Source organism: Schistocerca americana, chromosome 10 (assembly GCF_021461395.2).
Source record: "Schistocerca americana isolate TAMUIC-IGC-003095 chromosome 10, iqSchAmer2.1, whole genome shotgun sequence".
Classification (NCBI taxonomy): domain Eukaryota; kingdom Metazoa; phylum Arthropoda; class Insecta; order Orthoptera; family Acrididae; genus Schistocerca; species Schistocerca americana.
Genome location: NC_060128.1, coordinates 173,530,670 through 173,544,568, shown reverse-complemented (window position 1 = coordinate 173,544,568; position 13,899 = coordinate 173,530,670). Strand labels below are relative to the sequence as shown.

The 13,899-nt window shown below is 39.7% G+C and overlaps 1 protein-coding gene across 2 annotated transcripts in view; it reads right to left on the bottom strand.

The window, feature by feature from the left end:
- The window catches only part of LOC124552650 (methionyl-tRNA formyltransferase, mitochondrial), a 57,661-nt gene extending 44,330 nt beyond the window's left edge, over nucleotides 1-13,331 (bottom strand). Inside the window, exon 1 of one of the 2 annotated variants that reach the window (XM_047126976.1) lies at nucleotides 12,825-13,331. In XM_047126976.1, the coding sequence (XP_046982932.1) occupies nucleotides 12,825-13,039 (215 nt within the window). In that variant the 5' untranslated portion in view covers nucleotides 13,040-13,331. The remainder of the gene's footprint in view (nucleotides 1-12,824) is intronic. The other variant, XM_047126977.1, reaches the window with a different exon arrangement.
- Nucleotides 13,332-13,899: the final 568 nt, after the last annotated feature.

Genomic DNA, 13,899 nt, shown 5'->3' with positions numbered 1-13,899 from the left:
TTGAGTTTTGCAAATCTAGGGGTACTACATCAATGATAAGTGTAACGCATGGTGAGCAAATAATAAATAGGGCAGAAACTTCAAACTTCTTAGGGGTCCATACTGATGAGAATTTAAATCAGAAAAACACACATTTTCGAACTCCTAAAACAACTTAGTTCAGCCACATTTATGCTTAGAATCATTGCCAATCTTGGGAGAGACAAATCAGTAAGTCGACATATTTTGCATTTTTTCTTCAATGTCATATGGATTATGGACTGATGTTCTGGGGTAACTATATCTTTAAGAAAGGAAGTCTTCATTGGGACAGAATGTGCTGAGAGAAGAATATGTGGAGCTCACCTGTGATCATCTTGTAGACATCTGTTTAAGGAGTTCGGTATTCTGACTACTGCTTCAAAGTATATTTATTCCCCTCATGAAGTTTGTTGTAAATAATACTTAACAGTTCAAGAGGAACAATGAAGTACAAAGGAAAAATGACATTCCTTACTCCATATTAAGATTGTCTTTAGCACAAAAATGTGTGCATAATGGTGAATCAAAAATTTTTGAGCATTTACCCAGAGATATAAAATGTATGACAGACAACAATCTAAAATTTGATAACAAACTGAGAAAGTTTCGCCTTGACAACTCCTATGGATTTAAGTGTCAGGAAGTCGTTTCTGAAATTATTTGTATGGAGGTTAACCATGTATGGAAGTGAAACATGGACAATATATTTTTATTTTCATTTTCATTTCACCTCATGTTACACTTTCCACCTTCTAATACCATGTCACCCTCACAACACCCCCACAATGACCCCATTAAGTTTTATTTACATTCCCTCCGCAAACATGCCTTCGCCCTAGCCAGATTACGCTCGCATATTTTATTTTCTCAGGCTTGTCTGACATTTGGCATTACCCCCAAAGGCCTCACACTCAAAGTTCCCATCTCTGGCTGCAACCCTTCCTTCCATCAGTCCCTATACCAGTTCCAAACTGAACAATCAACTGCCCTCACCCACCTAATCCTTCACCTACACATCAACTCAGCCAATGAACACACCCGTCAACTCCTATCCTTAATAAAAGTCCTTAATCTTTCCTCTCCCACATCCACACCGGCTGTTCAGAGCATCCTCCTACAGGCCAACCGTAAATTAGAACAGCATGCCACCCTCCACCTCAAAAAACTATCCAATCTCCTGGTTTCCCACCTCCGGAAAGGCAACTCACTCACCCTTCACAACCTTTCCAGCAAACCTCAACCTCCTCTCATTGCACACAAACCCAGTCTCTCCCATCTACTCAATCTCCCACTTCCAGCTCCACTCCCTCCAAAACCTCAAAATTCCGATCAACACAATCTGGAACCACAACACCCCAATTCAGTAGTTAACCTTTCCTCCAAACCTCTCTCCCAATCCGAAACCTCTGTCCTATCCAAAGGCCTCACCTTCAGCCCCACTCCCAGATTCAACCAAACAGCCCTCGTCAAAGATTTACTGTCCTACACTCGTACTCTCTGCTGGAAGTATCACTTTGCCACGAAGAAAAATGATCCTAATCCTACTCCTAATGATCCGACTCCTCAAGACACCATCCAAATTGAACCCTGCCTGGAACAGTTCCGTCCTCCGTCACAGCGGGACCCACCTCCTCTTCCTCAAAATCACCCTCTCCAAACCTTCCAGGAATTTCTGACTTCCAGCCTTGCATCTCAATCCTTCTTAAAAAACCTTAATCCTACACCCAACATCACCACTGCTGAAGCCCAGGCTATTAGATTAGATTAGATTAGATTTACTTTCATTCCAATTGATCCGTAGTGAGGAGGTCCTCCTGGATGTGGAACATGTCAGAAAAACAACAATACATGACAAATATTTACAACTAAAACAAATAAGCTAATGTACCATTCCACAGGTCCCAAGTGGAATGATCGTCATTTTTAATGAACACTAAGAGTCATTTTACAAATACTAATGCACTGAATTTAAAATAAAAAACGTTTTTTATTTATTTATAAGGTAATAAACATGTAATACAACTACTGTAATACTTATTTACAATGAACACATTACTGCACTGAAATGGTGCAGAAGTTAGATTATACTTACACACACACACACACACACACACACACACACACACACAAATTTTCAGTGAACACATTACTGCACTGAAATTGTGCAGAAGTTATGTTGTACTTATATACAAATCAGTTGGTTTTACTAAGAAATTCATCAATGGAGTAGAAGGAGTTGGCCACCAATAAATCCTTTAGGCTTCTCTTAAACTGAATTTCATTGGTTGTTAAGCTTTTTATGGCTGCTGGCAAGTTATTGAAAATGTGTGTTCCTGAATAATGCACACCTTTTTGTACAAGACTAAGTGACTTTAAATTCTTGTGAAGATTATTCTTATTTCTAGTATTGATTCCATGAATTGAGCTGTTGGTTTGAAAAAGTGATATATTTTTAATGACAAATTTCATTAAGGAATAAATATACTGGGAAGCTGTAGTTAGTATCCCTAGTTCCCTAAACAGGCTTCTGCAGGATGTTCTTGAGTTCACACCACATATAATTCTTACTGCACGTTTTTGTGCCCGGAAAACTTTAGCTTGGCTTGATGAATTACCCCAAAAAATAATCCCATATGACATTATGGAATGAAAGTAAGCATAGTATGCCAGCTTTTTCATTTTTATATCCCCTACGTCTGACAAAATTCGCATTGCAAACAGAGATTTGTTAAGACGCTTCAGCAGTTCTGTGGTGTGCTCCTCCCAATTGAATTTATTATCAAGCTGTAATCCCAAGAATTTAACACTGTCCACTTCTTCTATCTTCTTGTCATCATATGTTAGACATATACTCTTGGGACACCCCTTACAAGTTCTGAACTGCATGTAGTGTGTTTTTTCAAAGTTTAGTGACAAAGAATTGGCTAGGAACCAGTGATTAATGTCCACAAATATTTTATTGACTGATCTTTCTAAGACTACACTTGATTTGCTATTTATTGCAATGTTTGTATCATCGGCAAACAAAACAAACTTGGCATCTGGTAATGTTACTGATGAAAGGTCATTGATATACTGAAGGCTGACCGATCCATCGTCATTCTTCCGGCGGACAAGGGTTCCACGACCGTGGTACTTGATCGTCGGGAGTATGTGGCTGAGGGACTGCGTCAGCTTTCAGACAACACCACATACAAAGTTTGCCAAGGTAACCCCATTCCCGATGTCCAGGCGGAGCTTCAAGGAATCCTCAGAACCTTAGGCCCCCTGCAAAACCTTTCACCTGACTCCATCAACCTCCTGACCCCACCGACACCCCGCACCCCTACCTTCTACCTTCTTCCTAAAATCCACAAACCCAATCATCCCGGCCGCCCCATTGTAGCTGGTTACCAAGCCCCCACAGAACGTATCTCTGCCTACGTAGATCAACACCTTCAACCCATTACATGCAGTCTCCCATCCTTCATCAAGGACACCAACCACTTCCTTGAACGCCTGGAATCCTTACCCAATCTGTTACCCCCGGAAACCATCCTTGTAACCATTGATGCCACGTCCTTATACACAAATATTCCGCACATCCAGGGCCTCGCTGCGATGGAGCATTTCCTTTCACGCCGATCACCTGCCACCCTACCTAAAACCTCTTTCCTCATCACCTTAGCCAGCTTCATCCTGACCCACAACTTCTTCACTTTTGAGGGCCAGACATACCAACAATTAAAGGGAACAGCCATGGGCACCAGGATTGCCCCCTTGTACGCCAACCTATTCATGGGTCGCTTAGAGGAAGCCTTCTTGGTTACCCAAGTCTGCCAACCCAAAGTTTGGTACAGATTTATTGATGACATCTTCATGATCTGGACTCACAGTGAAGAAGAACTCCAGAATTTCCTCTCCAACCTCAACTCCTTTGGTTCCATCAGTTTCACCTGGTCCTACTCCAAATCCCATGCCACTTTCCTTGACGTTGACCTCCACCTGTCCAATGGCCAACTTCACACGTCCGTCCACATCAAACCCACCAACAAGCAACAGTACCTCCATTATGACAGCTGCCACCCATTCCACATCAAACGGTCCCTTCCCTACAGCCTAGGTCTTCGTGGCAAACGAATCTGCTCCAGTCCGGAATCCCTGAATCATTACACCAACAACCTGAAAACAGCTTTCGCATCCCACAACTACCCTCCCGACCTGGTACAGAAGCAAATAACCAGAGCCACTTCCTCGTCCCCTCAAACCCAGAATCCCCCACAGAAGAACCACAAAAGTGCCCCACTTGTGACAGGATACTTTCCGGGACTGGACCAGACTCTGAATGTGGCTCTCCAGCAGGGATACGACTTCCTCAAATCCTGCCCTGAAATGAGATCCATCCTTCATGAAATCCTCCCCATTCCACCAAGAGTGTCTTTCCGCCGTCCACCTAACCTTTGTAACCTGTTAGTTCATCCCTATGAAATCCCCAAACCACCTTCCCTACCCTCTGGCTCCTATCCTTGTAACCACCCCCGATGCAAAACCTGTCCCATGCACCCTCCCACCACCACCTACTCCAGTCCTGTAACCCGGAAGGTGTACACGATCAGAGGCAGAGCCACGTGTGAAAGCACCCACGTGATTTACCAACTGACCTGCCTACACTGTGATGCATTCTATGTGGGAATGACCAGCAACAAACTGTCCATTCGCATGAATGGACACAGGCAGACAGTGTTTGTTGGTAATGAGGATCACCCTGTGGCTAAACATGCCTTGGTGCACAGCCAGCACATCTTGGCACAGTGTTACACCGTCCGGGTTATCTGGATACTTCCCACCAACACCAACCTATCCGAACTCCGGAGATGGGAACTTGCCCTTCAGTATATCCTCTCTTCTCGTCATCCGCCAGGCCTCAATCTCCGCTAATTTCAAGTTGCCGCCACTCATACCTCACCTGTCTTTCAACAACTTCTTTGCCTCTACACTTCTGCCTCGACTGACATCTCTGCCCAAACTCTATGTCTTTAAATATGTCTGCTTGTGTCTGTATGTGTGGATGGATATGTGCGTGTGTGCTAGTGTATACCTGTCCTTTTTCCCCCTAAGGTAAGTCTTTCCGCTCCCGGGATTGGAATGACTCCTTACCCCCTCCCTTAAAACCCACTTCCTTTCGTCTTCCCTTCTCCTTCCCTCCTTCCTGATGAGGCAACAGTTTGTTGCGAAAGCTTGAATTTTGTGTGTATGTTTGTGTATCTATCGACCTGCCAGCGCTTTTGTTCGGTAAGTCACCTCATCTTTCTTTTTATATACAATAAATAGTTTGGACAAGAAGAGAATAGAAGCTTTTGAAATGTGGTGCAACAGAAGAATGCTGAAGATTAGATGGATAGATCACATAACTAATGAGGAGGTACTGAATAGAATTGGGGAGAAGAGGAGTTTGTGGCACAACTTGACTAGAATAAGGGATCGGTTGGTAGGACATGTTCTGAGGCATCAAGGGATCGCCCATTTAGTATTGGAGTGCAGAGTGGAGGGTAAAAATCGTAGAGGGAGACCAAGAGATGAATACACTAAGCAGATTTATAAGGATGTAGGTCGTAATAAGTACTGGGAGATGAAACTTGTACAGGATAGACTAGCATGGAGAGCTGCAACAAACCAGCCTCAGGACTGAAGGCCACAACAACAACAACAACAAGAACTCCTATTCTGTAGAATTTCTGTTATTGTAATGCGTAGAAGGTTGTGGGTTGAAGTTAATTAACTGAGATCCATGTATCTTTCTTTTCTTTTTGTAAAGACGTTCAGAGTGTAACTGTGTGTACATATTAATTTGTGATGTGAATGTATAATGACTCGTTCCACATTATTACGATCTATTGTGCAAAATGATCCATGGAACACGTTACTAAGTACCTAACTAACTAACCAGTCCAACTGCAGTCCTCCAAACTCTCAACGGGTTCAAGCCACTTATTTAAATATTCAGCTGCACCTTGATAAAATGTATGGACATAGTGTTCAAATTTTATGATCTCAGATGATAACCCTCATTTTCCAGTGCACCATTAATTGATCTGATAGCTGATGTTATGAAACAATCTTTGCCATTGGAAACTAAATTAGATTCAAAATCATTTAACACAGAAATTACTCTACAAATGATAGAGCACAGCAATCAGTCATCGTTTCTTGCAGATTTTATTTGGCAAATCTAGATTTTGGCTAGTGTCGAGCCATTATCAATGAACTATTTCATAGTATCAATGCATGTCAGTTCCCTGTTGTTCGGGTGTCTGTCACAGTTCTTTCAAGACTAGTCAGCTCAAATCCCCTCAGCAGAATTGAAGGACCTGATGAGCAACAGAAATATTATGTCCTTGTGATTTGAGGAATCTGTCATAATTGAAATAAAATTAACTTTCTGTAAATCAGATTCTAGTTGAGAAATGGCAAATGGTTTAAAATATTTAATATAATTGCTTTGGTTTTGCTATGGCCACAAGTAAATTTTGGTTCAAAAGTCCATTGGATAAGTTTAGCAGTACAGTCCACTGATCTGAAAGACTGGTTGTGGTGAACAGTATGGTAAATGAACACTTCTTCAATAGCTGCTAATTTCATATCTTTATCACCAAAACCTATGGTTATAGCATTTGTAGACTTAGAGAAAGCTTTTGACAGTGTTGACTGGAATACACTCCTTCAAATGATGAAGGTGGCAGGGCTAAAATACAGGGAGTGAAAGGCTATTTACAATTTGTACAGAAACCAGATGGCCGTTCTAAGACTCGAGGGGGACAAAAGAGAAGCAGTGGTTGAGAAGGGAGTGAGACAGGGTTGTAGCATATCACCAATGTTATTCAATCTGTATATTGAGCAAGCAGTAAAGGAAACAAAAGAAAAATTTGGAGTAGGAATTAAAATCTGGGGAGAAGAAATAAAAAACCTTGAGGTTTGCTGATGACATTGTAATTCTGTCAGACAGCGAAGAACTTGAAAGAGCAGTTGAACGGACTGGAAAGTGTCTTGAAAGGAGGATATAAATTGAATATCAATAAAAGCAAAATGAGGATAATGGAATGTAGTTGAATTAAATCAGGTGATGCTGAGGGAATCAGATTAGGATATGAGGCAATTAAAATAGTAGACGAGTTTTGCTATTTGGACAGAAAAATAACTGATGATGGTCAAAGTAGAGAGGATATAAAATGCAGACTGGCGATGGCAAGGAAAGCATTTCTGAAGAAGAGAAAAATATTGATTTAAGTGTCGGGAAGTCTTTTATGAAATTATTTGTTTGGAGTACAGCCATGTATGGAAGTGAAACAAGGATGATACACAGTTTAAACAAGAGAATGGAAGATTTTTAAATGTGGTGCTACAGAGGAATGCTGAAGATTAGATGGGTAGATCATGTAACTAATGAGTAGGTACTCAATAGAATTGGGGGGAAGACGAATTTGTGGCACGGCTTGACTGGAAGACTGAATCGGTTGGTAGAACACATTCTGAGGCATCAACAATTTAGTATTGGATGGAAGTGTGGAGGATAAAAACCGTAGAGTGAGACCAAGAGAGCAATACACTCAGAAGATTCAGACGGATGTAGGTTGTGGTAGTTACTCGGAGATGAAGAGGCTTGCACAGAATAGAGTAGCATGTAGAGCTGCATCAAACCAGTCTTTGGACAGAAGACCACAAAAACATCACCACCAAAACTTCCACTAAAAAAAAATTTTTCAACACTGTGTTACAAGAAGCACCTGCACATACCATTCTTTTATGTTTTTCACTGTTGTTATGATATAGTTTTTGCATCAAACATCTGAGCCAAAAATTATTTTTTAATGTATGGTTATTCCTTTTGTAGGTCCCTCTTAAAAACACACTTACCTCTCAGCAGTGGCGTATTATTAATTTCAAGTATTTTAGCAATTGCAGTTTACAAAAGCTCACGGTATTTTATTATTTTATAAATGCAGAACACAGTACTGTCTTCTACCAAAGCTACAACTGTAATGAATATTTTTGAGTCACTATGAAGAATGTGTGTTTACAGTTTTTGTTGTTCTTGGTGGTGGTGGTGGCATTCACATTAAGCACAAGTGCAGACCAGCACTTGGATTATTGTCTGCAACTGTACTTCTCCATGCATAGTCTCCACACAGTTTCAGGCGTTTATGCGTTGTAAACCAATAAAATTAGAAGTGCTTTGCTTTGTCAGTTGTTAGTATCTAAATTTTTCATCAAACTGGCACTAAACAGGACATTTCAACTTTTGAGAACTACAGTCAACAGCATTTTATGGCAATAAGTACCTACTACAAAAAAAGGGACATTTTGGCGTCCGTTTCTAGCTTTTAAAAAAGATGGGACTAAGACTCAGAAAAAGCAACTGTCCCAGCCAATGAGGGATGTCCGTTCACCTTATATCTGCCTGACTGTGGCTACTGATCATCAACTGTGTTCACTTCCAGAAAACTTTTACACTTGCTGGTACCTGAATCAGGATGATTTCTACTATGCTTGAAAATGTTACTGGGTACTGAACTATTATCAACCCCCCCCCCCCCCCACACACACACACACACACAAACACAATTTGTATTAATCTTTTAATTACTGTATTTTCTTACCATATGTTTATGTAATGTACTGATAAATGGTTATGCTCGCTTCAGATTTGAACATACTTGGGATTTTGATTTTTCTGCCTAATGTTGATACCATATGTTAAACTTGTTCATATTAAAGGTCATTCATTATTATGTTACGTAACCTAGTAACTGATAAAGATTTCTTGTGCTTGTTGCAACTGTTATTAAAGGAACTGGAGTTTAACACTACTTTTGCTGTGTGAGATACTCCCCTGGCCATTCTACCGCTTTGTTCACTGATATCTTACTATGAACCCATATGCAAGTTTATTTTTTTGAGGGTCTTTCATTTTATGCTACTAACCAGTTTCTATGAAAACAAAAATCCTTCCACAGTCAAAACAATACTAGTTTTTAAAGTTCTTGAGTATTACTACTTAGCATTATTTTTGCAAGTATCTCACATACAGGAAAATTGCTAGTAGTTTGTATGTACCTGCCTTCACTAGTATTGTATTTACTGCCCAGACTAGATATACGCAACAAGATTATACTGACACTACCTCTACAGTGAATTGTGATAATGAGCCTAGAAGAATTATATTTGCTATGGGAAAAAAATTATGCAGGGACAGGAATGTCAGACTTAATATTTCCACTGTCAGGTATTTAATTGCAAAATCAATACATTAACTACATTTATAGTGAAACTGAAATGTTATCAGCTGTGGTGATTACTGTATGTATGCAAGACACACTGTACTTATAATTTCACTTTGACAATGACATATTTAGTGCATGCAGAGAAATGAAGTTAGTTTTGGGCAGTGTATGAAACAAATAATGTAAAAGTATAAAATTTTGTTAGTCAAATAGGTAATTAAAAGGAAAGTTGTATTAACTCCATGGAGTTATGACATGAAAGTTTGTACTGTTTTATTATGTAGCAATTAAATGAGGAGTGATTTGATGAAATACAGTGAATTAGTAGGCTATAGTGAGGATTACTGTGGAATGAAATAATGATGTGTTAGGGCCTCTTGTGAATAAACATGAAAGTTTGTGACTTATTATGAGCTGTAATAATGTGTTGAAACATAAGATACAGATGCTATGGCTGGATTTTGCTATCACAAAATTTAATGGAGTACATCCATGCGATCATAAGGAAATGTTGGTAAGTGTGTGGTGAAGTAGTCATGTTTGAATCCCCTTATAAATTCGGTTCTGAGCAAAGACAAGTGGAATGATAATTATTTGCTAAACTAACTAATCTGCTTATGAAATGGGATAAAAAAACATCTGACTTAAAAGTTTCAGAACACACAGGTACAGGTTATGGCCATAACTGAAGCAAATTAATGGAAAATTGGGGGAAAGAAGGCCAGCATTATGAGAAATGTAGAGGTACCTATCTAGCAGTAAGATAATGAGAGGTTTACTACTATCACTACCTATTTCATATATTTTTACTGCTTATTGTCATAACTTGTATGTAGAGGCACTAAGCTGTTTACCATAAGAACAGACTTTAACAGAAACATTCATCACTTGTAGATGCTACATGTAATCATGTTTAACATTATCTCATACACACTACATTCCGGTAAACATGCATCCACATTGACAACCTATCTGTATAATTTTTGTACACATTAAGCATTTACAAAAGAAAAAGTAAAAATTTAATGCCAAGCTTTTATTTTTTGTTTAACAAACAATTTTTTTTTGTTACTTGCAGCCCTGCTTACACTTGAGCGCAGCTGTTTACCTTGCCCTTTTATAAATTTTTTGCCAAATTAGAACTACATTTTCACTTAACTATTTTAGAAAAACACAGTTATGAACACTATCTGGTCCTCGTGGTCAATTATGGAACTCAACAGTGAAGCCATCAGATAAGGGGTGATCACAATGAACAAGAACTAGAGGTAGACGGAAGGAAGACAAGATTAAAAATTGGGTAAATTTACAATTACCTAAATGGAAGGCAGTATGACAAAAAATTTGTTGGGAGATCACGCAAATCTCTCACTACCTCTAACATCACCGGAAAGGCAGGGCACTCTTAATTAAAATCTAACATCAAGCACAGATGAATAATTTGTAAAAAACACAGTTACTGACACATATTCATTGTTAGTACTATATTAATTGAAATGATAAACTTTAGTTTTCCATCATTATGTATTGTAAGATCTGCAAGTATATAACTATTTACTATCTAATAATCTGGATGTAAAAAAAATTCAAAGTTAATGATTCTGCAAACTTAAATGACTGGATATGGTATAATTACACACTGATTAAACATGTAAGATTTTTGCAACACTGTAATCAGAAAATAAAAAGTTTCTTTAGGCTGCTTGTATTTTACTGGTGAAGAGAACATCACTGAGTTCAAATAATTCATTTATGTTTTAAATACCTAATTTGCTATTTTGACGCACAGAACATAATTTTCATAATTAACAGCTTTATGCTCACACATCTTGTGGTAAGGAAGACTCGTCGTCGTCCTCGTTATTTTATACCGCACTAATTATGTTCCTCCCGTCATTATTTAACACAATGAAACTAAGCACTATTCGCTACACAGTTTTCCCTTAATTCACAGAACCACACTGACACTTCAATCTGCTGTTCTATTAGCTATTTCTGTGAGCCTCCACTGCGGCTTTTATTTCTCTGCGCATTCTATTTAAGAGGCGCTTTGTGGCGGGCTGGCGTGTGATCTGCCATTCGCGGAATACACGGTTTTTCTCTTTAATGTAAGCCAGGATGTCGGGGGGCAGCGGTTTCGAACAGAAGTTTGCACGACCATCGGTAGCGGATAGTGTGGATGTGGCGACATCCTCCAAGGCATCCACCTCATCCTCACCTACGTCTTCTACATGCCGCGCTGCTGCCATTGGTGCTGCACAGCCTAGCCTGTGGTCTGTAATAGTTCCAGGTCGTTTTACGCTGTTCGCGACTCGTAAGTCATATGAGGATATCTTGGCGCGCCGGTGTGTTTTGAATAATGGTTGCCTAAAATACCGGTAGAGGTCAGGCCTTAACTACCACTGACAACTTCAGCACACAATTACAATGTAGCCACCACGGCACCACCAAATGGCTCAGGGATTCCGTTTTGCTTTGTGTTGTGAGTAGCTTGTTGGCTTCTTTTCTTATTTAGAAATGAGTGAAGAGACAAATCCTGAATCATCAATGGATTCGAGGGAGACGCCCACGATCCCAATGGGGTCGGTGATTCCTATATCCACATGTCAGCACTGCTTTCGCAGATCTACAAACAACGGATAAGGGATGCCAGCCCTGCGAGGAGGAGGCGGAGCTTGTTTCCCCGCGCCGCTCCTATGTGGAGTACCGTCGTAGCAGTAGTACTGTGTCCACTGTCCACACATCCCGCTAGGCCCGGTGACAACATTAACGTATTGTGGAGGGCCGTTTTACATATCACAGAAAACGGCAACTCTAATCATCTATACACCAGAAGTTACACTGACGTCTGATCAAGTCTTCTCTGTGCTTCACTTTTTTGTCAGTCAGCTTATTTCTACATGCGTAAAACGTTGTGAAACACCCACTGACAATTAAGGTCACATTGCCCTCAGAGTCTTGACACAACAGCAATAACAAGCAGTATGCTGGACTGTGAAGCTCATAATTTCACAATTACACGGGTCACCTGTACAATTTTGATACTACACGATCAGTCTGAATGTTAGAAAGTACAAAAACCATGGCATAGAGTGTTAATGTGCATATAAACAGAAGACAATTTAACCCTAACTTGAATGCCGTTTTCGCAGGCAAGACACGGAAATCTTTGCAGGAACAGAAAGCTGTGTTAGATCACACTTTGTGGTAGGTGTCACGAGAAAAGGAAACCTCTATTGAACGTAATTAAATGGGAAAAATACATTCACGGCTTGAACTTCACTGTAGAATCAGTCGCCCCGTTATTTTCGGTAGATCAATCATTCTCTGTATAAAGAGCTAAAGCAATGAGTAGAACATTGAGTATGTACTGCCTAATAGTGACAGCAAACACTGAAAGTATTAAGCTAAGAACTATATTGTTTTAACAAGCGCGTTAAATGAGATCTGCGAATTACAAGGATTTTTCGTAGTACTGGGTTGTTTAACGGAAAACTAAAAAATAATAATAATAATAATAGTCTTCAATTGACTATCAGTACTTACATTTCATTACAAAGAGCTGTTAAGCTTTCTGCTGAAAAATCATCGGTGCCGAAAAACAAAACATTCCAAGCAGGAGCAATAGGGCGAGTAGAGTATGATCGTACCGTTTGATCACATTTTTTGTGTTTCACATTCACAGATCTAACGCAATGATTTAATCTGTAGCAGAGTTTTTCAGGCAAATTCCGCAGCAAATATGCTTTCAACATTATCATGGTTAAGTACACGAAGTAGTTGTTGAGGTTAGGTTTCCGTGAGTATAAATGTGTTGCAGCTATCCGAGTTCGAGATGCTATTTGTCATTCTTCAGAATCACAACATCCACCGAACACACACGACTACAAAGCAACATGTAAACTTCGAAAACAGTCACACTAAACACAAGGAATCCCATGTGTTGCATCGCATAACTATCAACGTTCCAGATGTGCACTGTGCAGCTTTACTGCCTAGGGTAGTAACACACCAAAAGGGCATCGTACAACCGCCCTCTTTAAAAGTCAAATTTAATGGATACTTGCTTTCAGTTTTTCTATTTTCTTTCGCTTAGAAATTGCTGAGCACAAATATTTACTCTGGCAAAAAACACCTGGGACATTACGTTCAGTCAAACAAAGGAATTACGTATGTACATGTTGTCTATACTGTGTGATGTAACATTTGAAAATCTGGTAGCGCTATTTTTGTTCGCTATACGCGTCTATTTATTAAACACGCTGTGTTCAATAAGATAACTCTTCCTGGTTATGACTGTACGAACACAAGTAGCTCACAAATTCTACACCAGCAACTGCCATTGATCCTCAGTCCAATTACCCAGCCAAGAAGAAAAAAAAGAAATAGCTCCATATTGTATAATACTCACAACTGCCGGTTCTGCATGTACATCCATGCTCTGCAAACCACTGTGAAGTCTATGGCAGAGGGTACGTCCAGCTGACCAGTTATTAGAGTCTCTTCCCATTCCATTCACGTATGGAAAGTGGGAAGAATGATCGCTTAAATGCCTCTGTGTGTTCTGTAATCAATCTAAGCTTGCCCTTACAATACCAAGGGAGTTGTGTATATTCCTAGA